General features: G+C 36.2%; 1 protein-coding gene across 2 annotated transcripts; it reads right to left on the bottom strand.

The window, feature by feature from the left end:
* Window positions 1–3,050: 3,050 nt before the first annotated feature.
* Window positions 3,051–23,768, bottom strand: LOC129254038 (glucose-6-phosphate isomerase-like). Of its 2 annotated transcripts, none has more exons than XM_064095092.1 (14): window positions 23,506–23,768; window positions 21,780–21,870; window positions 20,780–20,968; window positions 18,930–19,013; window positions 17,479–17,622; window positions 16,516–16,632; window positions 16,070–16,123; window positions 15,539–15,763; window positions 10,865–11,027; window positions 8,872–8,948; window positions 7,745–7,873; window positions 7,064–7,206; window positions 6,016–6,144; window positions 3,051–5,118 (listed from the first exon to the last, which is right to left on the bottom strand). In XM_064095092.1, exons 1-13 carry the CDS (start codon window positions 23,631–23,633, stop codon window positions 6,021–6,023), a joined length of 1,668 nt encoding a protein of 555 aa, XP_063951162.1. In that variant the 5' UTR covers window positions 23,634–23,768; the 3' UTR covers window positions 3,051–5,118; window positions 6,016–6,020. The 2 variants fall into 2 exon arrangements, with proteins under 2 accessions (XP_063951162.1, XP_063951161.1); XM_064095091.1 differs by having other exon boundaries at window positions 6,025–6,144.
* Window positions 23,769–24,084: the final 316 nt, after the last annotated feature.

The raw sequence follows: 24,084 nt of genomic DNA, 5'->3' as shown, positions 1-24,084 counted from the left end.
CTTTTTGCGATTTTGCTAATTTCAGCCAATCAGATTTGTCCTAGACGATGACGTCATGGCCAATTTGCTGCGCGTATGCAGCACGAACAACATACATGTACGCGCAAAAAAGAGGCGTCGTGAAATACAGAGCGATGTGCACGCTGGCCTGCGATGCGATTGCACCGGGATGGGATTGGCAACTTGATGCAATGGCATAGTGTGCGCTGGACTTAACCTCTACATCAAAAATCTCTTTGGAGTGACACAGAGGGTTCTATCATACCCAACACAAAGGCCTGGTTCAATGGGGGCGGTGGTAGGGGCAGTGGGAGGGGGGCTAACTTTATTCTATGGGTCAAATTAGGTCATTTGATGTCACAGGATAATTGTGGCCCATGAAATATGACCATGAATCAAAGTTAACGCACCAATTTGGTTGTGTGATGTGGCGCTGTGCTGGAATCTCATCAGATGAAACCGCCCAGGTGTAGTTCAAATCGCTTGCACAGTGCCTGAAGTGGGCACGTAAAATACAGGCGAAATCGCTGTGCACCTTCATTCGGCCAGTTTGTGTCTTGTTCTCCGAGTTTGCAATTATATGTAAATGTGTTATACAGGATAATTTTCGTCATTGATAGTATGCTGCAATTGGTTTTTATCAGACTTTTTTCGTGTTGAACTAATCAGAATATATTTCAGGTGTAACATATTACATGATTGGCAGAGATCACAGAGTTGGTAGTGTTAGGTAGTGTTTTGATGTACCGGTATACTATAGAGTTATTTTTTTATAGCATAACACATTTTAGATGTTGAACTATATATATGTCCCGGTATTCTACTCTGCTGCATTATATGTAAGCACACATTCCACACTATTGCTATCATTTCATTTATATGATACATAAATGTATGTAGTGGATGAATAATAACTTGAAATCAGCATATGGGATAGTTTATTTTGCTAACTGTAGATATACACATATTTGTACCGTTGTAGAATTGCAGGCTTCGAGTCAAGTTGAAATACATTCTCTCCCTCATATGAACTGGTGCATCAAGTTTTGCATAATGGTAAAGTTCAAATAGAAAAAGTAAAGTAGATTTACTTGTATGTAAGCATAGAGACTAGCATATCCAATTATATAGGTTATCTCCTGACTCAAATCACATATTTTATGAATAAATCATATTCAGAATAGATTTACATCTTGTAGTATTTATACAATTGTAGTAGCTACAATATGATAATTTGTAGAGTGGAAAAAAAATTGTCAGGGCTTGTTACAATAATCGGGAAGATGAGCGTTGCAATGTATTGATATCGTATGTTACGAACAAAAATGTACAGAATGCCTGTAGTTATGCCATTCCATTTGTAAGACCTCCCTACCTTACTCTCACCATTGTATATTACGTTGACGTCAAGATTATAAGTATACAATTAACATTATAGCCTGTTTATATCATATTTAAGACAACAGCGTTGTCCCCTTTTGTCAGTCATCTGATTTTAGCTTGCACTTAGACATTCTCCACCCCCCCCCCGATCACTTCAGCTCCAAGTGCTTTGCACACTACAGCCAGGTAATTAATCATTTTCCACCAAGGTAGAGAGAAGCAGATTTAGTAAAAATGTCTCCACGGTTGACATAATGCAAACATTTTTCACTCCCTTGGGAATTTTTGTCTGACTCTAAAATGCCAGGTAAATTACAACGTTTGATGGTTGTCCATTCAACGCCTGGGGACTATTTCATAAAGCCGTTTGTCAATTATACACAACTGGTGACTCTGTTCTTGTGGTTACATAGTCCCCAAAATTTTTACCCGTTTTAATATTCTAGGATTCAATTTCCATAACCTAATCAGATTTTGATAAATGTTAAATATTGCATTCAGTTACATGTTAAGGACAAGAATATTGATATGAAAAGATCAAATTTCAACCAAGCAGTGGGTATCAATATTATGGAGTATTGGTCACAGGTTTGCGTAATTTAGCAAACAACCTTATGAAACACGACCCCGGAAACACAGGCCCGGTTGCATGAAAGTTACTATTATGGTAACTCTGCCATCCAATGAAAACTACCATGATAATGCTGATCAACAGCCAATAAAAATCAAGGATTTCATGCAAGTTACCATTGCATGGCAAAGTTACCATAATGGTAACTTTTATGGAACGGGACCCTGGGTTGAGAAGGGTGTATTATAGTAGCTGGGAGTACCCGGTGAGATTTGAACCCTTAACTTTGTAATCCATCCCCTAGATAGAGACCACTCTCCTTTATCATCTATGTGCAGATGAAATATGTTAACCTTTCCTCTTTCCTTACATGAATCATTGTGAAAATCTAGATTTTTGTACATTGGATGAGTTGGAATGAATTATTAATGTCATAATTTTATTCATTTCATTGTTTTTCTTTTGTCATTTTTATAATTGCAAGTAAGACTTCTTGTAACAAGAGTTTTCACTGTAGTGGTACTAAATGCATAACTACAATTAAAAGATCTTAAAATTAATTTATTTTTGTGTTTGATGTGTTTTTTTTCTACGATAGTGATGTATCAAACCTGACCAAATATATTAACTTGTATTTTTGCTGATTGTGGATGTATTGATTTTGATGTTTGAAATAAGGTGCACCTTTTCTTTTGGTTCATGTGGACATCTAAACAGCACAATGATATCCACGCAAGAGCAGCTGCCTCAATTCAGGCCCTTGGTTTTTTTTTTTTTGCCCCAACATTTTTGGGGGTAGGGACCTTTTGTGTACTCATATTAAATACTTCGAGATGATCTTCAGTCTTAAAGAGATTCTTTTTTGGAGGGGGAGCAAGCCCCCAAAATACACCTATGATACAAGAAAAAGTGATAATCATTTTATGCTAATAAATGGGATAAATAAGACATGCGAGACTAGGTTACAATCTTAAGACCAATGAACTTTCAATTTTAAAGCTGTGTTTTCCATGTTCCACTTTCATTTAGGATTTAAAAAAACAATTGATCATCATATGCATAGACAAAAAAATAACAAACAAGGACAAGATAACAATTCGAAATCTATCTCAAACTACATGTAGTTTTATTGAGGAGATTAAGGTGCACAAAATACATTATATAAAATGTTCTTCAAATATTAATCGATTGTAATCATACACATAATTTTTTATAATATAAAATCTATTTTCTTCATTGTGACTACAGTACCAAGGTGTAAACAGTAAACACAGTGAAATAATTCTAGCAAAATAGGACTGAGGCTTGTCTGAGACTACTACACAGTGTAGTAAAAGTCAACAAACAGATTTTGTGACGTTGGACAAATCAATGAAATAAAATTGTTATTTTTAAAATACATGTATGTTCTTCAACAAGTCAATGTAAAATAATGTTACATTTCTTAGTTTTATCAACAATTGAACATATACATTATTCTATTTCACTCTTTAAATTATTTCATCGATATGTTTTATTTCATTCAGAGAGCCGTCACAGGAAGCACAGCATGGAAATTCTACAGTAACTATAAAAGCACAACATTTCATCTTCACTATTTCAAAATGAAAATAAAGCCCATTGATCCTATTGGTTGAGCACGTTTTATTCATTAAATTGGAACAGGGATAGGATTATAATTCTTTTTCATTTAAAATAATAGATAAAGTTAAAGTTATCCTCAAACAAATTTGATGTTGAAAATAATATTGGGTGTTACTTTGAATAGAGAAACCTCTAAATTTGGGGTATAGAACAAAAAAAAATGATTATAAGGTAAGTTGATGTAAAAAGCAATGTAAACCCTTCATGATTTTACATACCTACATATCATAATTTCACAAACTGTAGATACCCAATTTCACCCTTCAAATACTGTATACTAATGTACTAATTTTCTTGGCTCAATAATACAAAGAAGAAAGATATATGTTAAAGTGGATGACTAATTATCCATTCTGTCAAACAGACTTTCAATACAAGAGATAAATATCACTCATGTGTAGTTAAAAACACTGTTAGATATTTAATCAATAGGATTTAAGTACTCTATAGCACCCATGTATTACATAAAATGATAAACTCATTTTATAAAAGATAAGACATCTATTAATTTATGAGACAGACCAACTGATCAGACAAGGGGCCTTTTCACACGTGAATCTTGATTCATTATAATAATGATTGCAATTCATCTTTAGAATAATCAGACCTTTCACACGCTCACTCGAACACTGATTTGAATTCGAATTCCCGAGCGAAGGCGTCATGTGTCCTTGGTGACTTTCAATCAAAGCGCTGCATCGCAAATACAAACTACGATGAGTGCATGACAATTGTATTATCTACGGAAGTGCTTGAAAAGTCACGTAAGCTTCGCCCCCCATCCCCAAAAGATGTTTTGGAGGTCAAGCCTTCCACACGCAAAATTTGTACCGTAATTTGAGTGAAACTTAAATGGAATTCCCCGCCGGAGTGAAATTTGAATTCGTGATTGTGATTAGCGTTTGTGATTCTAATCAATGTTCTAGTTTGATTTCACACAAGCTAAATATTCGTCATTAGCCTTATTTTTCACTGAAATCATCATTCAAATTACGATTTTTTTTAATCGTGTGAAAGGGCGGAAGATCACTATCTGAGTTAAATCAAAAGTTTAATTATTCTTATAAGTAACCATTTTACAATTGTATTGTGGTTACATAACACCATTATGCTTCATGAATAAATAAAAAATCTAAGAACCACAGAACATGCACCTGGAAATTATATCTTCAAACACAAATCATTTGTTAAACAACTAAAAAAAAATATCCTTATCTCTGTATACAATATTAGCATATATTCTACAAAACAAAACAAAATTATTCTCTTTTGAAAAGAGTAATACAAATGGTAGGAAGTACTGATATCTTTTGAGAATAGCTAGACAATATATCATGAAGTCATCTGATCTATGGGAAAGCACAAATCTTCCAATCTCTCAATACGTAACCATTCACAAACATGTACGATTTTAAATCTTTGTCTCGAGATTAGATTGCATAAATATTACCTTTGCTTTTATCTTCGGGGGTCAATCTAATTCACATCAAAGATGGGAGTTGAGATCGCTCGGCAGGTTTCTGAAACCAAGAAAATATTTGGCAGTTTTTTGTTTTGGTTTTTTCTAGTCTACCCTGTCATCTATAAATCTTCAGCCAATATCAACTTCATTCTTTAATATGCAATATTGTTTATAGAGTTTTATGATCTCTTCTAAATTTCCATATGATAAACAACCACATTATTTGCATATAATAATAGTATGGATTTATTTCAGAGTAACTTGGGTAAAACACCATCATATTTTGTCACACATGAACACATTGTCTATAATGTACTTCTAAAATTCATGACATTTTCTGACGATAAATTATGAAGAAGGCTCACCAAAAACAGAAAAATTAGCATTTAACAAATTTAAAATGAAATATATCTCAAGGTTGGACATGATATACTCAGGTAATGACATCTTGGCTGTAAATATGCTGTTAATGTAAACCTGATTAATTTCAATGATTTATGAACTAACAGTTGGAAAATAGTATACCTTGGCTTTTTGTAAGGATAGGAAATCTAGAATGAGAGCTAAATAAAGATGTAATTATATTCTTTGGATACTGATATTACAATTAATTAAGATGTGGCGGATAACTAATACATACAAAAAGCAACTGATTTTTTTTCATGTGTAAATCAATAGAAACAAAAGTGAGTTACATGTTAGTTAGAAAATACACCTAGACGTGAAGTGTGATGAATAATACATCATCAATTGAAAAAGAAGACAAAATCATGCCTGTTGGGAAGAGACTTAAAGTTTACTAACAATTCTACGTGTAGATGTAACCATACACACATGTTAAACCTTCACCAAGTAAATACTGTCTATTAACTTCAACTGTTTTAGTTTTTTATCAGAGCACATTGCACTCGGTATTAAATACTACTGACAGGTCAATGACCTCTGACCTTTGTACCTCTCTTACTTCCTGTGGATCTTGATGAAGTTGATAAGGCCATTGGTTGAGCAGTCATGCGTGGATACTGGGTTGGCGTCTTTGAGCTCGGGTTGTATGATCTTAGCAAGCTGCTTGCCGAGCTCCACCCTATCAAAAACAAAGTGAAAGAAAAGACACGATGGATGAATTGGGGATTGAACACTGTGGAGCTGTAAATGTCAGGCCATCTTACCAAGAATTGTGACAGATGAAGGAAAAATTAAAATTGCGTTTGAAAAGATTGGAATTGGGATCAATCTCAACTTGAGATTGATTTTAGTGTAGCACAACTATTTGTAAGACCGGCCCCAGAAATCCATTCAGAGTAATGAGCGCAGAAAATTCCTCATGATCAATATATAATCCTACTTTGGAATAAACTATCTTTGGTCACAAAGATGATTTGGTATTCCCACGAGACTTACTGACTTACCCCACTGGTCATGAGTTGATATTCCAATTAACTGACTTACCCCCACTGGTCATATGAGTTGATATTCCCATTAACTGACTTACCCCACTGGTCATATAAGAGAATATTCCAATTAACTGACTTACCCCCACTGGTTATATGAGAGAATATTCCAATTAACTGACTTACCCCCACTGGTCATATGAGAGAATATTCCAATTAACTGACTTACCCCCACTTGTCATATGAGAGAATATTCCAATTAACTGACTTACCCCACTGGTCATATGAGAGAATATTCCAATTAACCAACTTACCCCACTGGTCATATGAGTTGATATTCCAATTAACCAACTTACCCCCAATGGTCATATGACTTGATATTCCAATTAACCAACTTACCCCCACTGGTCATGAGTTGATATTCCAATTAACCTACTTACCCCCACTGGTCATATGAGAGGATATTCCAATTAACTGACTTACCCCCACTGGTCATATGAGAGAATATTCCAATTCACTTACTTACCCCCACTGGTCATATGAAAGGATATTCCAATAAAACGACTTACCCGCACTGGTCATATGAATTGATACTCCAATTAACCGACTTACCCCCACTGGTCATATGAGTTGATATTCCATATGATTCCCTGAGTGAAGATCTTGTGTTCATACATAGCAATCAGTACACCGAGTGTAAACGGTGTTAGTTTCTGGAACATGATGGAGTTGGTTGGACGGTTGCCTTCAAACACCTGACATAGTCAAGAAAATTACAAAAATGGTGTTTAAATGTCATTAGCACACACATAAGCTTGAATAGAAATACAGGTAGGTAAGTTGTTTATATACAGACCATGCTCAAGTACGTGAGGCTACCAAGAAATTTTAGAACAGGAGAACGTTTTATCTCTATTTGTTGTCTGACAACTTTCCTTTATTTTGACTGGCTGAGAAGCACTCGTGTCTGACTGTTACTATAGTAACTTTCAGACATAACAGACTCTGTAATATAAAACATTCAATAAGTCCTTTCATGAAATGCTTCCCAAAAGCCAGCATGTGTAGGAAAAGTTTGAGCTTGGAAATATAACACAAATTTGTATGCCAGCATTCCTAGTGCTTTATATAGCATTCTCACAAGTTGCTTTGTAATCTGGAAAATCTCTTGAAAGCAAAAAAAAACAAAAAAAACGAAGGATATTTTAAAATTTCAGGGTTGAACCGGTGCCTCTAACAATCCCCGGTACTAAAGTTATAATTTCACATTATTAGGAAACTAAATGTGCCTACCTTGTGTGGAAGAATGAGTTTGATATTTTCAGCGGACATCCCAGAAGCCTCTAGTTCTTTCTGTGCTTCTCCTTTTGTCTTGCCTTTCATCAGAGCTTCGGTCTGAGCTAAGAAGTTAGCCAAGAGGATCTAGGATGATGGAAATCATTTAATACGCAGTGATAAATCAATGCTGAATTATTGTAGAGTGACTATAGAATTATGATAAAGTGCTAAATTCTATATGATAATTTATCGATTTCTAAATCACCCTTTGCAATTTCACTAAATTGATATAAGTTTATAATTACAGAAACGTAGTAACCTTTAATGAAAATGCATACCTATAAATTTTTCCTTGTTTTCCTGTCAATTTCCAATACTGCTTCCTTTTTCAAGTACTCAAATCATTTCTCTCTAATCGTATTGCAGTGTAACAATGTCGACTTCATATGTGTTGTATATAATGTTTTCTTTTGATTGTTTTATGTATATATGTATTGTGCAGGGCCCTGGTTGACAACAGTGTCTAAACCACTGAACAGGCTACCCTGGGTAAAGAAGACAAATAAAATAAGTAAAGTTATCATTATTACAGAGTTGCCAACCTGAACAAGACCATTTCAGTATTTTCAAAGCTGAAAATCAGTATTTTGGTGAGGAAATCAGTATTTTCCAAGAAATACCATAGGAAAACACATAAAACTGAAACTTTAGAATTCAGTATTTTGTATGAAACCAGTATTCTTCTCAATTTTCAGTACTCAATATGGAAAATCTGTACTACTTGGCAGCTCTGTTATTAGTGATAATATCGAAAAATGCAAAAAAAAAATCAGATGGGTATATGTTTCAGTGGTGATAAGAATAAAATATAAACTATAACAGGTGGGAAATTCAATGATTAATTTGGATAGTGTCCTTGAATTGGGTCTGAAAAAAAAAATCTATAAATCCATGAGTTTAGAAGACAGTATACAGCCAAATGCCTTTCAAAATTCTAAAAAGCAAAAAAAAGCAAAAGTATGTCGCGTAAATAACAATTGTCCTTCCCCCTCCTTTACAGTAATATCAAAACAAGATTTCATGATGTGACACATATAACAACTGCTATGAAAAGAAGTGAACTTGAAACAAGTTTGAATTACCTCATGATGTAAGCCTGCTTGGATGGGATTATGGGTCTCCACAGGAGCAATAAAATCAGCTGGGATCAGACGAGTACCTGCCATAATGAAAAAAAAAAACATATATAAATAAAAGGTATCTTCAGCAAGATCTACGATGCTTCTCTACAGTCTGGGCCCTAGAACATGTCCATAAACTTTTCATAAAATAATATGCATCTTTAAAAATGTCTAGAAAATGTTCTTATGTTGTGTATAATAAAAAAATAAAAACTCCTGTGTGTTTGAACAAAGTAGGACTGAATTTCTGATGATCCTGATGAAATATGATACACAATACAATACACTTTGCATTCAAATGCTTTCAAGCTAAGTGTCTTGATTTATGAAGAGCATCGTTCAGCACAAGCTGATGATAATCAAAATGAGAGAGAATCTGCTGTAGCATCCAAGGATATGCTCCGAATCATTTTGTAAAGTGATGTGTAACTTGATGAGGCATAATTTTTATTTACCACAAAAACATAGCCCAGTTCCAGGAAACTAACTCTAGCTTAATCTCGCATGCACACCATGGAAGAGTATTCTTTAAAGATAAACACCAGTTGGGGTAATAATCTAAAAAAGAGTTCGAACAGAATCCAATGAAATTACTACCAAAGTGTTTGTATGTATAAATAAAAAATATGTGCCAATTTTCTCGGGAAGAAAATGCGTAATAGCTGAGAAATGAGCAAAATAAGCACGTAATTCCATAAACAAGTGGAATGCCTCTGGCCGTCTCACCTGCATCACACGATTCAATATAGCAGCAGTGCTGATTTTGAAAACTACTATAACTCGCACAAGATGTTCAGTGATACTTGGTTACTCTTATTTCCACGTTTTATGAACTAGACCAATACACTTATAGAGATATGATGGCAATTCAACAAAAAACCCCAACGTGGCCAAAGTTCTTTGACCTTACATGACCTTTGACCTGATCATGTGACCTGAAACTCGCACAGGATGTTCAGTGATACTTGATTACTATTATGTCCAAGTTTTATGAACTAGACCAACACACTTTCAAATTTATGGCTGTAATTCAACAAATACCCCAATTTGGCCAAAGTTCATTGACCCTAAATGACCTTTGACCTTGATCATGTGACCTGAAACTTGCACAGGATGTTCAGTAATACTTGATTACTATTATGTCCAAGTTTCATGAATCAAATCCATAAACATTCAAAGTTATGATGGTAATTCAACAGATACCCCCAATTCGGCCAAAGTTCATTGACCCTAAATGACCTTTGACCTTGGTCATGTGATGTGAAACTCACGCAGGATGTTCAGTGATACTTGATTAACCTTATGTATAAGTTTCATGAACTAGGTCCATATATTTTCTAAGTTATGATGACATTTCAAAAACTTAACCTTAGGTTAAGATTTTGATGTTGATTCCCCCAACATGGTCTAAGTTCATTGACCCTAAATGACCTTTGACCTTGGTCGTGTGACATGAAACTCAGGCAGGATGTTCAGTAATACTTGATTAACCTTATGGCCAAGTTTCATGAACTAGGTCCATATACTTTCTAAGTTATGCTGTCATTTCAAAAACTTAACCTCAGGTTAAGATTTGGTGTTGACGCCGCCGCCGCCGTCGCCGTCGGAAAAGCGGCGCCTATAGTCTCACTCTGCTATGCAGGTGAGACAAAAATCAGGCATTTTTTAAAGCAATATTAATACACTATCCCATATATGCATTTCTGCGTTAGTGAACAACAGAATTATTGAGTTTGAGCTAAGATTTCATGATTTTACAAAGATAACTTTCCATTACTGTACCAGATCTAGATGTATGATGATATTATGACCATTAACCTTGATTTAAAAGACTTTCTTATGAAATAATGGTTTGCTGCAACTACTGTCGTTTACCTTTAACATACATTTCAATTGCTCATCTGACGAGTTAGACTAAAAACAGTTTCATGACACATGCCCATAGATCACTCACCTTGATGAATGAGTTGATAGAAAGCATGCTGGCCATTAGTTCCCGGTTCTCCCCATACGATGGGACCGGTTTTATATTCCACACGTCGTCCATCACGGGTAACATACTTCCCATTGGATTCCATGTCACCTTGCTGGAAGTAGGCTGCGAAGCGATGCAAGTACTGGAGGAGAAAATATTAAAGATTAAATTTATTCAAATTTCAAAAAATCAAAACAAGTATGAAAAGATGATGTGCAATTAACAAGTGTGGTAATGCGATTGTTACGTAACATCGCTGGTTGCCTAGAGTTGCGCGCTGTCACAAAGTCAACAAGAATCTTAATCTTAGAAGCATTTTAAATAAGCACTTTAAACCATGGAGATGGGAATCTTAGTAATCTTAGCAATCCTAGCAATCCATACTAACCCAGATAAACAATAGGCTCTCATGCCAGAGTGGTCTGGTGGAATAAGAGAGGTATGTTAATGATGTGTGCAATGAGCCATGCATGAATGCTGCTGTATGTTGCATGTGCTTGCCACTGGGCAGAGCAATTTTGACACTGGTCAAGACAGGACCTATGTGCTGAGTGAGTGATTGGGGAGTGATTAGAGATGTACAGCACCTAAATACTTATTTTGGGTTGGCATCGACATGAAACCGCGCAAGACAGGCCAGGAAGAAGACTCCTCTTAGCTCCACATTGTGGCTCTGACAACACGGTCAGGCAGCTGGGTTCCGATAGAGATTCTGATGATTCAAATTCTGATTCTGGGACAAGTCCTCCAGGACGGATTGTGTTCAACCGCAAAGATGCGAGTCTCCGTCTACTAGACGCGAAGCATCGGTATATTTCTCGTTGATACTCACTACAACTACGACAAGTTTTCGTCGAGGATGGAACGCGACATGCGTTCATTGAAGGCATGATGTAAGAACAGTCCATAAGAGTTGAGAACATTCGCGGATACTTATTTTTTTGTTAATTGAATTAGCTGCAGAATCATACAGCGTAATTAGCATTTCTTTGAGATTTTATAGCGGTTAATCTCAATTATGAGCTCAAGTATAAGTTGGCCACTTAAATTATTGCAGTACACCAATTTTGTTCTATATACCAAAAAGAAGCATTTACATTTGAGCATGCAGGTATATTATTTATGTAAATGAAGACTGTATTGTTTAAATTGTCATGTGAAAATCAATGAGATAATATTCATTCTGAATAGGTTGGAGAAAACCAATTGAAGATATTTGATTAATAATCACAATTTCATGATTTGAATATATTTATCAATGCATTGAATTTGATTTATTATTGTTGTGTAAATTCTTAGTCAACTTATCTATATAACCAGAATAGCATCTATTGCCAGATAATGCAAAACAGTGCATGAATCTGACACGCGCCTTTTGCGTTAACCTGCAACGCGTTGTTAGATGCGTTGCGATGTCAGCATATTTTCTTTTTCAAGTTTGTTTTGTCAGAGAAATAGATTTCCTCTCGAAAGCAGGTGTAACTTATTTTCTTGTGCTGATCAACGACCATTTACCATCTGAATATTATTTAAATTGTTATGTTGGAAAAAGAAAGTTTTACAACGGCTTACTGGTGAGTAGAAGTAAATGTGCTATTGAATTGATGAAATTAATATTTTATATGAACCTGAAATTGTGTGGTTATTTTATAAATTTCTTTTAACTTACTAATAACTAAAAGAATGTGAACTATGGTTGAGGATAATTGTAGTTGCAAATAAGAGAGCTACATGAATGACGGTATATACTGTAGACTGCTATGATAATAAGAAATGACGATTATCTCTTATTTGTTTTATTAATGTTTAATATTGAATACTTGATTATGAATTGTATTTTTACACTGTTAACTTATTACAGACTGCTTGTTTGCCATAAGTATCGTCACCGATAGATTAGACTTAGTTCCAGATTGTTTCCTGTGTATACTAAATTCTCGGTGAGTTGGTTATTAATGGTTTACATGACGTTAGTATGATGATTATTATGTTAAATTAAATAATAATAAAAATGTATTTGTAAAGACTCTGTTGAAATGATATCTTACTATTTGACTTTACCATATATGGTTGTTTTAAACTTTGTTTTGATATATTTTATTGAAGGTATGTGACAAGATATTATTACATAATGCCAATTGATATTTCTTTAAATGATTGTATCATTTAGGAATAGTCAGCTAGTGTTATATTCTGTCCATATATATATTCAATTGATATGATATCGAATATTAATATTATGTTTATTTTGTATGGATATAGTATATCATTGTGTTCATGATTGATAATTTATATATTACCAAATGTGTTATTATATATGTTATAATATTGCTCTTATGTCTTGATTTACCTCTCTGTGCAGGCGCTGTTTTGATTTTGACAAATAAATGTTCCTTCAAACCTACAACAAGTAAACCTACAATTTCACGTTTCGTCTTTTTGATGGAGGAAGTTTCAATGACAAGGCCAGGATCTAGGAGCAGGGTGTTACAGCAATCGATGAGCTTGGGAGGTGGGTGAACGCCAGAGTGCTTGACCAAGGGACAGACGACGAAGGAGAGTATTTCGACGTGTCCTTCCCAGGATATCCTGATGATAGTCTTCGTGTTGGCGTGGACTGTGTAAGGTGCCCGGTTTTGCCGTTCGACCAACAAGAAAGAGTTGAACCTGTTCAGAACTTTTGAAGGAGAAAAAGGAGGAAACCTGACAGGGCCCACCTATCATGGCTGAAGAAATGCGAACAAGGAGACATAGTTTACACTGCTGCAGGAGAAGGAGTCATGTACACGATTGATCCGTTCAACAGACAAGTAATTTTGGAAGATGGCAGTACTATCCACCTTCTAGAGATTCTTCTGGGTGATATGAGAACTGCAGAGGATCCTAGGCCTTTGTCACAGAAGACGAAGAGCAGAAAAAGATCTAGAAAAGGTCATCAGAAGTCAAAACAAGTCACTTCAGCAAAAAGAAAGGAACGGTTGTTTCGGCAAGGATCAAGTGTACAGGTGCAAGGTGTAGACATCCTTATGATGGTAACGGACATCAACATCGATTCGAAACAGTGTACCGGGTGGCCTATAACCAGTGGCAAGCTACATGATGATGTTACTGAAAGCACAAACATAAACAAACTAGAAGGTAAATCAGTTAAGGTAACTGGAAAGATTAAGAAAGCAGGGAATAGAATACGGACAAACAGCTTTGCTGCCACTGTAAAGAATTGTCAGGATATCAATTTCAGGATGGAATTTCGTAAATCACAATTTACGGCTGATTTACAGATGAATGTAGATAATGCATTGAAGGTATCATGTAGGAGCTACAAAAGAACTTTTGATTTAGGATTGGCAGATGTTGACACTGACATGGCATTTTTCAATTTGACCCCATGCAATCGTTCTGCTGTATATGACTACAGAAAAGAAAACATTTCACTCCTGGATGACATTCTAAATAAGCACTGGGACTCGAACCCTGGCCAAATTTCAAGGTTTGTCACATCAGTGAAAATTTCGATCACCACAAACCTTCATAACGAGAACATCTTCGTACTCCGAGAAGACATCTCATTGCGTTTCAGCCAATGGAGTTACTTGCCATAGCCTTTCTGAAACTCGATCGAGGAAAAGGAGGTTACGAAGATGTTCTCGTTTTGACCGATGCTTTCACAAAATTTGCACAAGCAATACCTTGTAGGAATCAAACGGCACCAGAAGTTGCACGTGTTCTACACGATAATTGGTTTGTTCACTACGGAGTTCCCCTACGAATACATTTGGATCAAGGAAAAAGCTTTGAAAGTGATCTAATAAGAGAACTCTGCCAATTGTACAATATCACAAAATCGAGGACCACACCATACCACCCTCAAGGGAACGGACAAACAGAACGATTTAATCGCACGCTGTGTGCTATGATTAGATCTCTCCCTCCAACAGATCGGAAGAAATGGCCTGACCTGATCGGTGATATCATGTTTCTATACAACAGCATATGGTTGTTTTGGACTTTGTTTTGATATATTTTATTGAAGGTATATGACAAGATATTATTACATAATTCCAATTGACATTTCTTTATTATGATTGTATGATTTAGGAATTATCAGCTAGTGTGATATTCTGTCCATATATGTATTCAATTTATATGATATTGAATATTAGTATTATGATGTTTATTTTGTATGGATAAAGTATATTATTGTGTTCATGATTGATATTTCATATATTACCAAATGTGTTATTATATATGTTATAATATTGCCCTTATTTCTTGATTTACCTCTCTGTGCAGGGGCTGTTTTGATTTTGACAAATAAATGTTCCTACAACAAGTAGACCTACAATTTTACGTTTCGTCTTTTTGAGCCCTCAACAATAGAAATGGTCTGTACTGAAGTACATTGAAGTCAATGTATGATTGGCCTGGTTCTAACTGCACACAACCAGGCCAATATTACATTGACTTCAATAAGGCTAATTAGGCACTAGAATTCACGTGGTCATACTTCGGGCCACGTTGAACCAATTCTCACCAAAATTTGGGCTGTGGATGTATTTCAACATGCCCATTTAAGTTATGATATAAAAAAAAGAGCAATGAAATGCAAAATATCATCACATTTCGGTAATCTATTTCATCAAATTTCCACACCTGATCATATGGGAGAAGGGCATGAGTCTCTGCACCAAAGAAGTTGGAGTACCAGACTCCCAACAGACCCAAGATGACAGGGATGTTCTGGTCCAACGGAGCGGTACGGAAATGATTGTCCACGAAGTGAGCGCCCTCTAGAAGCTTCACAAAGTTATCCATGCCTACGTAAAGGGCGATAGTGGTCCCAATGGCTGACCACAGAGAATAGCGTCCACCAACCCACTAGCAAAGTAAAAAACAAAGTTCAAATGCAAGTTGTGAAACTTCTAATGACTTATGACGACAAATTTACAATATGAAGACAATACTAAATTGAAAATAGATGAAAATGAAATTATTACTTTTATAAAGCACTACTACTTCTACAACTACTACCATCACATGATTACAACTTTCACGAACATCACAATTATTAGAACTACTCCTAATACTACCACCATCACTACAAGCCCCACTGCAATTGATCAAAATCAATGTGAAGGAATAATACCATGAAATAGTATGGTATTAAAGTTTAAAGATACTTACATCCCAGAATCCAAACATGTTGTTCTTGTCAATACCGAAAGCTGACACCTTTTCCTGAAAAAATAAAAACCAAACAAAATCAATTATTTTGTAAGAAACCGAGACACTGAGAAATACAGGGCCAGATCTCTCTATGCACAGAAACATCAATATGAAGAATTTTCACTCTTTACAATAAAAGTGTATATGTTTAACATGATTTTGCTCTCACAAAATAGTCCAACAGTAGCATGAAGAGCCAAGTTAAACAGTAAAATCGCAAACTGCACACTTTCAAACAATACAATGAAGTACAAAACAGTTTCTACCTCAAGTGTTGTTGAGGTGTTTCCTCTGATGATTTAAAGGACTGGTTTTTTTTCAAGTCAGTATTCTCTAGCTAAATGAAGACATTGCATAATTAAAATAACTGAGTGAATACCAATGGATCTTGTCCGACTACTTACAGCATTGGTGGAGAGAGCTACAAAGTGCTTGGCAACGTGTGCAGGGTCCTTGGCAGTTTCCAAGAACCAGTTCTTTGCAGAGGTAGCATTGGTGATCGTCTCTTGGGTGGTGAATGTCTGAAAGGTAGAGGTATCAATACAGACTATTATAACTCATAGAGGACCAGTTGAAGGGTGCATATTAATTGAAGTACTACTTTATATCCAATTTGACATCTTTAAAGTACTGGCATCATACATGACAACCCCTGTTCATAGTTGTGCTGATCTGGGTATGTTTACAAATAAAGTACAGGTGGGTGCTTCATAAAGCTGTTCGTAAGTTAAGAGTGACTTTAAGAACGACTGGTGATCCTTTCTTGTGTCAAATGGTATACACCAAAGTGTTCATTAGGGATGGTTAAGCGCGTAAGAAAGGTTCACCAGTCGTTCTTAAAGTCACTCTTCACGAACAACTTTATGAAACACCCCCAGTTCAGTTATTTTTCTTGAATGGAAATTTTCTCTCTTTTTTTTGGGGGGGGGGGGGGCAAAGTGAATTGGTAATATCAATGTGAAAATGAATATTATTTAATTTTATTAAGTTTGTCCACAAATTCAGTTGAATTGGCCAGTCAATTCCAACATCATCATTTTTATAAATACATCTTCTAATATCTCAAAAGGGGGTAAAATGAAATTCCATAATTGCAAATTGCAGCAAGGTTAAATGATGCTTTCAGAAATGATAGAGGATGATCAGTAACTAAGTTTTTCTCATTTAAAAAAAATAACATTCAGGATAATAATACTAATCCAAACAGACGACTTTGAAGCAGAAGGAAATATAAGAATAAATAAATTATTACAAAAGCTATTAATTAGATAAATGAATAAATAAAAAAAATATATAATCAATGAAACAATTAATCAATTGTCAAATTACTAAACAAATTTTAAGATAAAAATTTCAGACTAATATACCTTTGATGCTACAATAAAGATCGTAGTCTCAGGATTAACCTTCTTCAAGACCTCAGCAAGATGGGTTCCATCAATGTTGGACACGAAATGAACCTTGAGTGGTCCTGCGAATGGTTTCAATGCCTCCGTCACCATCACTGGACCCTAAACAAAAATGTATTCATTTGTATTTGGATATAATCATAGAAATACCAGGGTGTAAGCACATTTAATTGTAAGTTATCACAGCGTTATAATTTTTCATGGTATTTGGATCGATAAAGAAACTTGTACTCTTAGGCACCTTATCAAAAGTGAGAGCAGCCATTTTTTAAAGAAGTAATCTTGCAAACATTTTTTCATTACTAATTCTCACCTTCACCACAGACAAAACAACGGGGAATGCAGGAAAACCACTATGAAAAGGCGCTTAACCCCTTTATAGTGGAATTCCTGCTAAAGATGAGGCTTTGACTTTCATTTCTCAAAAGGATGATTCTGAAATATTTGTTTAAACATCCTCAATATTGATATAATGTTAATACCAAATTTAAAATCCAGGTAGCTTTGCATAAGTCGAATCTGTTGGGATCACAGCAAAACACATCTGCATAATCTTGTGAAGAAATTACTTTGATTGGGGCGGATATTCAACTTCTGAAAGGTCAATCTTATGCAAGTTTATCTATTTATATGATATATCCATCATGTAAAATTATCTGTGTGATTGATAGACAAGTTCAAAGCCCATCATCATAGAGCACCCACTAGCATCAAGAAAATGAGCAAATTTCCCTATACAGGATCACATTCTAATGAACAGTATGCCATGATCTGTAACAAGCCCTACTTTTTTACATCAACTTGTTTATGGCATAGTATACAAATAATGCACGTAAGCGCGTGCATGCAAGGCCAAATAATGAACGATGTGCGAGAAGAGCCAATGGATATACCGCACGGAGGTCCGCAGGACCGAGTGCGGTATATCCAGTTGGCGAGTCGAGCACAGAGTTCATTATTAAGGTCCTCTATGCACAAGAATGCGTGCATTGTTTGTTTTATACAACCCCCTCCTTCCCCATGTTACTGAGTTGTCCCAAACGCTACATTTGATCTAAATTCTAGATATTTTTAGATAATTCCAGTCCTCGTACTAGTACTTTTGGAATGACGTCAGAGTGCAGGATAGTGCATTTTGGATGCAATAGTGCGATTCGCTAAATATCATGTGATCCGATTTGGACCAATCAGATTACAGAACATTCTTGAGAGTTGTATAATATGACATCACACACAAGGTGTATGTGCTGCAAGGTGATGCAATAATTTCTGTGCATCTATTGTTTTTCTTTTAATTGAATTTATGATCAATAGAGTTCATAGTTTCAAAGTTTCCAACTAGAACCTCTCTCTGCCATACACCGAAAGCATGATATTTGACTGTAAATATTTCATGATAGTTGACTTACAAGATCTGATCCTCCGATACCAATGTTGACAGCATCTGTAATAGCCTTTCCTGAGTATCCTTTCCATGCACCACTACGAACAGACTGAGGATGAATAACAAAAACATTAGTGATGTAACTACTTTTGATGCTACTAACTCCTCCTTCCACTTTTAGTACTACTACTACTATTACTATTACTATTACTACTACTACTACTACCACCGAAGCAGGCAGTTCATGCTCTTGTCACATTATGATTGGACATGTACGACAGTACTTTGGTTGGACTGACCGACACTCACATAAAACGATTACAAAAGGTCCAGAATTCTGCCGCACGACTTGTAATGCTCAAAGCTGTTGGATCATATCACTCCAGTCCTCAAGGAATTACACTGGCTGCCTGTTAGGCAAAGACTTACATACAAAGTTCTTTCCTTGGGCTTTAAACTTAAAACAAACCAGACACCAGTGTACCTATCAGATCTTCTGGAGGAGAAGAGATTATGTAGACCCGGTCTTCGCTCAGGGAATGTTCACCACTTCCAACAAGTTAGAGTGAAGAGGTCCTGGGATGACAGATCTTTTTTCTGTTGCTGGTCCCCGTTTGTGGAATTCACTCCCATCGGACATTAAGTCTTGCCAGTCAAGAGAGCTTTTCCACAACAAATTAAAGACTTACCTCATGACCTCAAGTCTTACATTGATTGTGTATATTTTTCTTCTTGTTAATTTGTTCAATTTCTACTACTACTACTACTGCTACTACTACTACTACTACTACTACTACTACAACTATTACAACTTGTACCACTCCTACTACTCTTACTTTTTCGCACCTGTATGTATATCCATATTTAACCAAGTAAAGGGAGGCAGAAATACTGATACAACAGACAAAAAAGACAAATCACTTTATAGACAAATGTCAATTTTAAACCATATTCAAATATGAGTCTATTTACTCATGATAAATGTTTCATATACAAACAACAAAGTGAATGAAACCTTGAGCTTAAAATTGCAAAGTCATGGTCCTTGAGAATGATATCAACTGCTTTCATACTTACAGAAAATAAGAGCCGAGACATTTCCCACTTCTGAGGTAACCTCACACAAACTGGGGCCAATTGGGTGTTTAATCTACACAGTATGAACAGTTTAAACTTTCAGAGGTCCTGGGATGACAGATCTTTTTTCTGTTGCTGGTCCCCGTTTGTGGAATTCACTCCCATCGGACATTAAGTCTTGCCAGTCAAGAGAGCTTTTCCACAACAAATTAAAGACTTACCTCATGACCTCAAGTCTTACATTGATTGTGTATATTTTTCTTCTTGTTAATTTGTTCAATTTCTACTACTACTACTACTGCTACTACTACTACTACTACTACTACTACTACTACAACTATTACAACTTGTACCACTCCTACTACTCTTACTTTTTCGCACCTGTATGTATATCCATATTTAACCAAGTAAAGGGAGGCAGAAATACTGATACAACAGACAAAAAAGACAAATCACTTTATAGACAAATGTCAGTTTTAAACCATATTCAAATATGAGTCTATTTACTCATGATAAATGTTTCATATACAAACAACAAAGTGAATGAAACCTTGAGCTTAAAATTGCAAAGTCATGGTCCTTGAGAATGATATCAACTGCTTTCATACTTACAGAAAATAAGAGCCGAGACATTTCCCACTTCTGAGGTAACCTCACACAAACTGGGGCCAATTGGGTGTTTAATCTACACAGTATGAACAGTTTAAACTTTCAACTTCTAAATTCATTGCTTGTACAATGCCGATAGCATTCACGAAGTCAAGCAAAAAAGTTCAGCAAAATATTTGTAACTCCTACCTCGGTAAAACTCCTGACACGGCCGAGGACTTCATTAACATCCGTCATAACATCCTTGCCATTGACCATGATAGGGGTGTTAGAACGGTTACGAAGGGCAACATGGAGCACAGCCCTGTCCTCGGTGAAGTTAATCTTCTCTCCTGTAAACATGCGATCTCGAGCTCCCTGTAAGTCTCTGGCTTCAGCCTGTAAAGGAATCAGAATAACAGTTTAGAGGGATCAGATGAGTAAGTGCTTTTCAGAATTGAAAAACTCCCAGGAAGGGGGGGGGGGGGGGGGGGCTTGACAACATTGCTGTGTGACACTTCCGGAGGTTTCAAAAACTCATTAACTTACATTCCATCAGCTCAACTGCCCATTCAGGCCAGGTGATCATAAAAAGGAAAGTATTTCCACGATTGGAAGCCATGACAATGTTTCTGAGTTCATTAAATAATGTTTGGCTTATCTTTGAAATAATGACACATTTTATGAATTTTGGCTAAAAACTCAATTTGCATTGGAACAAATTTTTGACATGAAATTTTATGAATTAGGGCAAAATTTTTAGATCTGACATGTAATTACAAAATTTTACATAATTTCAGAACTGCATAAATGACGAGTCTTAAAGAAAAAAAATGTGACATACTGCAAGCTTTTCAGGATACCGATTTTTCACAAACTATTTAGAGGTTAGCACTTAGCAGAATACCCCCCCCCCCCATCAAAAGGTTGTGTTTGACATTTAAAGAAAAAGTCATGAACTTCACATTACAGGTTTATCACAAAAATGTTGTGGTGGATAGAGTACGCCCTATACCCCCCCCCCCCCCCCATCTTGATAGGGTTAAAAGACCAGCTCAATCTGAAAAAAAAAAAAAAAACTAGTTTTATTTTAAAAATTTCAGAAGCATAAAAATAACTATGTACATGTAGTCTTGTATTGGCATCAACCAATGCCATACATTTAAATTGAGTGTGATACAGAAACCTGACTGTTGATGAACCATCTTACCATCTTTAGTAGGAGACCAAAGACTTCATCATTCACAAGGTTTTTGGAAAAATCAAGGAGAAAGTCTCCTTCCGGCGTTTGAATACATCGACTGAAAATGAATAAAGGGAAAATTGCAATTAGAATGAACAGGCCTACATGACAATGGGATATATTTAACTGAGTAAAGTAAAGTTTAATGACTGGTTGATATTATACACAAATGGCAGAAATTTGTGAAAATCCTTTTTCTCATGTCTAAGTAAAGTTTCAATTAAGTTTGTTACAAGTTCAAGTCAAGGCACAAGAATTTTGGCAGTAGGGCAAGTTAAGTCAAATCACAAGTCTCTTTGCTGGTAGTGGTATAGGGCAAGCCAATAAAAGTCACACCTTCAACTACACAAGTCTTTTAGCAAGAGAAAGTCAAGTCCTAGTCATTTTAACTCCTGTCAAGTCAAGTCACTTTCCATCACGATCAAGTCAAATAAAGGCAATTTGAATAATCATCACCACAAAGGTCCGTATTCTGAAGTCGGGTTTAACTTAGACCATGATCTAACGTACTCTGTGCTAAAATCATGGGAAGCCAAACGTTTCAAAATTTTATTCACAGTGAATGCTTCTCATGTATACTGTGCTCTTTACTAATTATTTAATGGTGTAGACAATTGTCAAACTTATCCTTCCCAAGCAGTTAATAATGTGTTGGGAGCCAAATGAGCTGATACATTGAAACTCTACTTAGAGATTTATGTAACTGGCTTTCCATAGTTAAACCACAACTTAAAACCAGAGTTTAAATCAAACCCGACTTCAGAATATGGGCCATAATGTCTGGTAAGCTGAACACGTATTGATAATGATGGTGGGGTCACAGAATACTCCCGTTAGTAGCAGTAATCCCGGGGGGCCAGTCAAATATATTGCTGTACACACGCGTGACCAAAAAACGCGTTTAAATGGGTGTTTTTCCAGTTTTGGACGCAGTCCGCACATGGACTCGTTAAGGGTATCAAAATCACCGATTTTCAAGAAAATGGGTGGTTTTGAAAGACTGGTCAATGGTCAATCGCGGGCTCAAACGTATTTAGGGTATGTTTTTCCCCCCAAAGCTTTTTTTTATGACTAGCCAAACGTGTTTAGGGTATGTTTTTTCCCCCCAACCATTTCCCCCCCGAGGTCATATTTACGCGACAACTTGTTTAGGGGCCAAAATGTGTAAATAAAGCCCGCGAAAAACTTGTTTAGGGGGTTATTTTGCACACAGAGAAAAACTCGTTTAGGGGGTGTTTGGAAATTACTTGGTCACGCATGTGTACAGTAATATATTTGACTGGCCCTCCCAGGCAGTAATCATTCATTATGAAAAAAAATATTGCTACAACAAGTACAACTACAAAAAAAAATACTAAAAAGTACAAGTCATCACACAACAGCCCCCCAAAAAAGGCCAAAAGGTACTAAAGGTAAAGTAAATTATATAACAAATTTTAACTGCCTGGTGCAGGTGGGGCTTGTTTTATCATAAAAAAGTGTCCAGTGCAGTGAAAAGTGGGAGCTAATTCATGATTATCTTTCTGGGATAACACAATTTTCACCCCAGCTCCCTCGAGCTAGCCCACTCGCCCGATAGCGCAAACCTCGATATCGCGCCCCCGTCCTGACCCCGGGAAAAGTCAATGAACACTGATGGGCTTACCGAATACCGGCCGGCCAGCGCCAGTCTAGCTAATTAATAATAAGTTACCTGTATTTTTCAAATCGTTTCGGGTCGGAATTCATCAGCTCACTAAGGTTCATTTTGCTTCCAATTCGGTCGTAGCATGCCTGGAGATTTTTGTATGCAGGATCTTCCGTCAAAAATGTCGATGCCATAGTGAAAAACTAAGAGTTATCTCATGAACTGTACGCGGAAGTGATAAAGCTAAGCAAGCGTGTACCGTATGTGTGTACCGGGTACTGTGTACGTGCGAAACTGGAAAGCTCATTATGCTATACCGCTAGCGCTATATCGAGGATCGGGGCCGGGATCGATCTGGGATCGGAGCCTGTGTAGCGGCTGATCCAGTGCTGGAGGAGTCCCGTGGGGGCGTGGCAGGGTGGGGCATGCATGGCGAAGCTTTACAGTGTGTTGGAAGAGCGTATAGATCTTTTTTTTCTTCTTCTTTAATGATATTTTATTTCTTCCTCCATGATTTGAGATCAATGACATTTCAAGAAATAGCTACATGTAGGACTATCTTCGAGGTTTACCGAGGTTTTTTACCTGACTGCTAAGAAAGCACGAATGCCTGTGAGAAAGCAACCAGGGGACCAACGGCTTTAA

Source organism: Lytechinus pictus, chromosome 2, assembly GCF_037042905.1.
Source record: "Lytechinus pictus isolate F3 Inbred chromosome 2, Lp3.0, whole genome shotgun sequence".
Classification (NCBI taxonomy): domain Eukaryota; kingdom Metazoa; phylum Echinodermata; class Echinoidea; order Temnopleuroida; family Toxopneustidae; genus Lytechinus; species Lytechinus pictus.
Note: the sequence above shows the minus strand (reverse complement) of the source record. Positions and strands in the feature narration are given on the sequence as shown.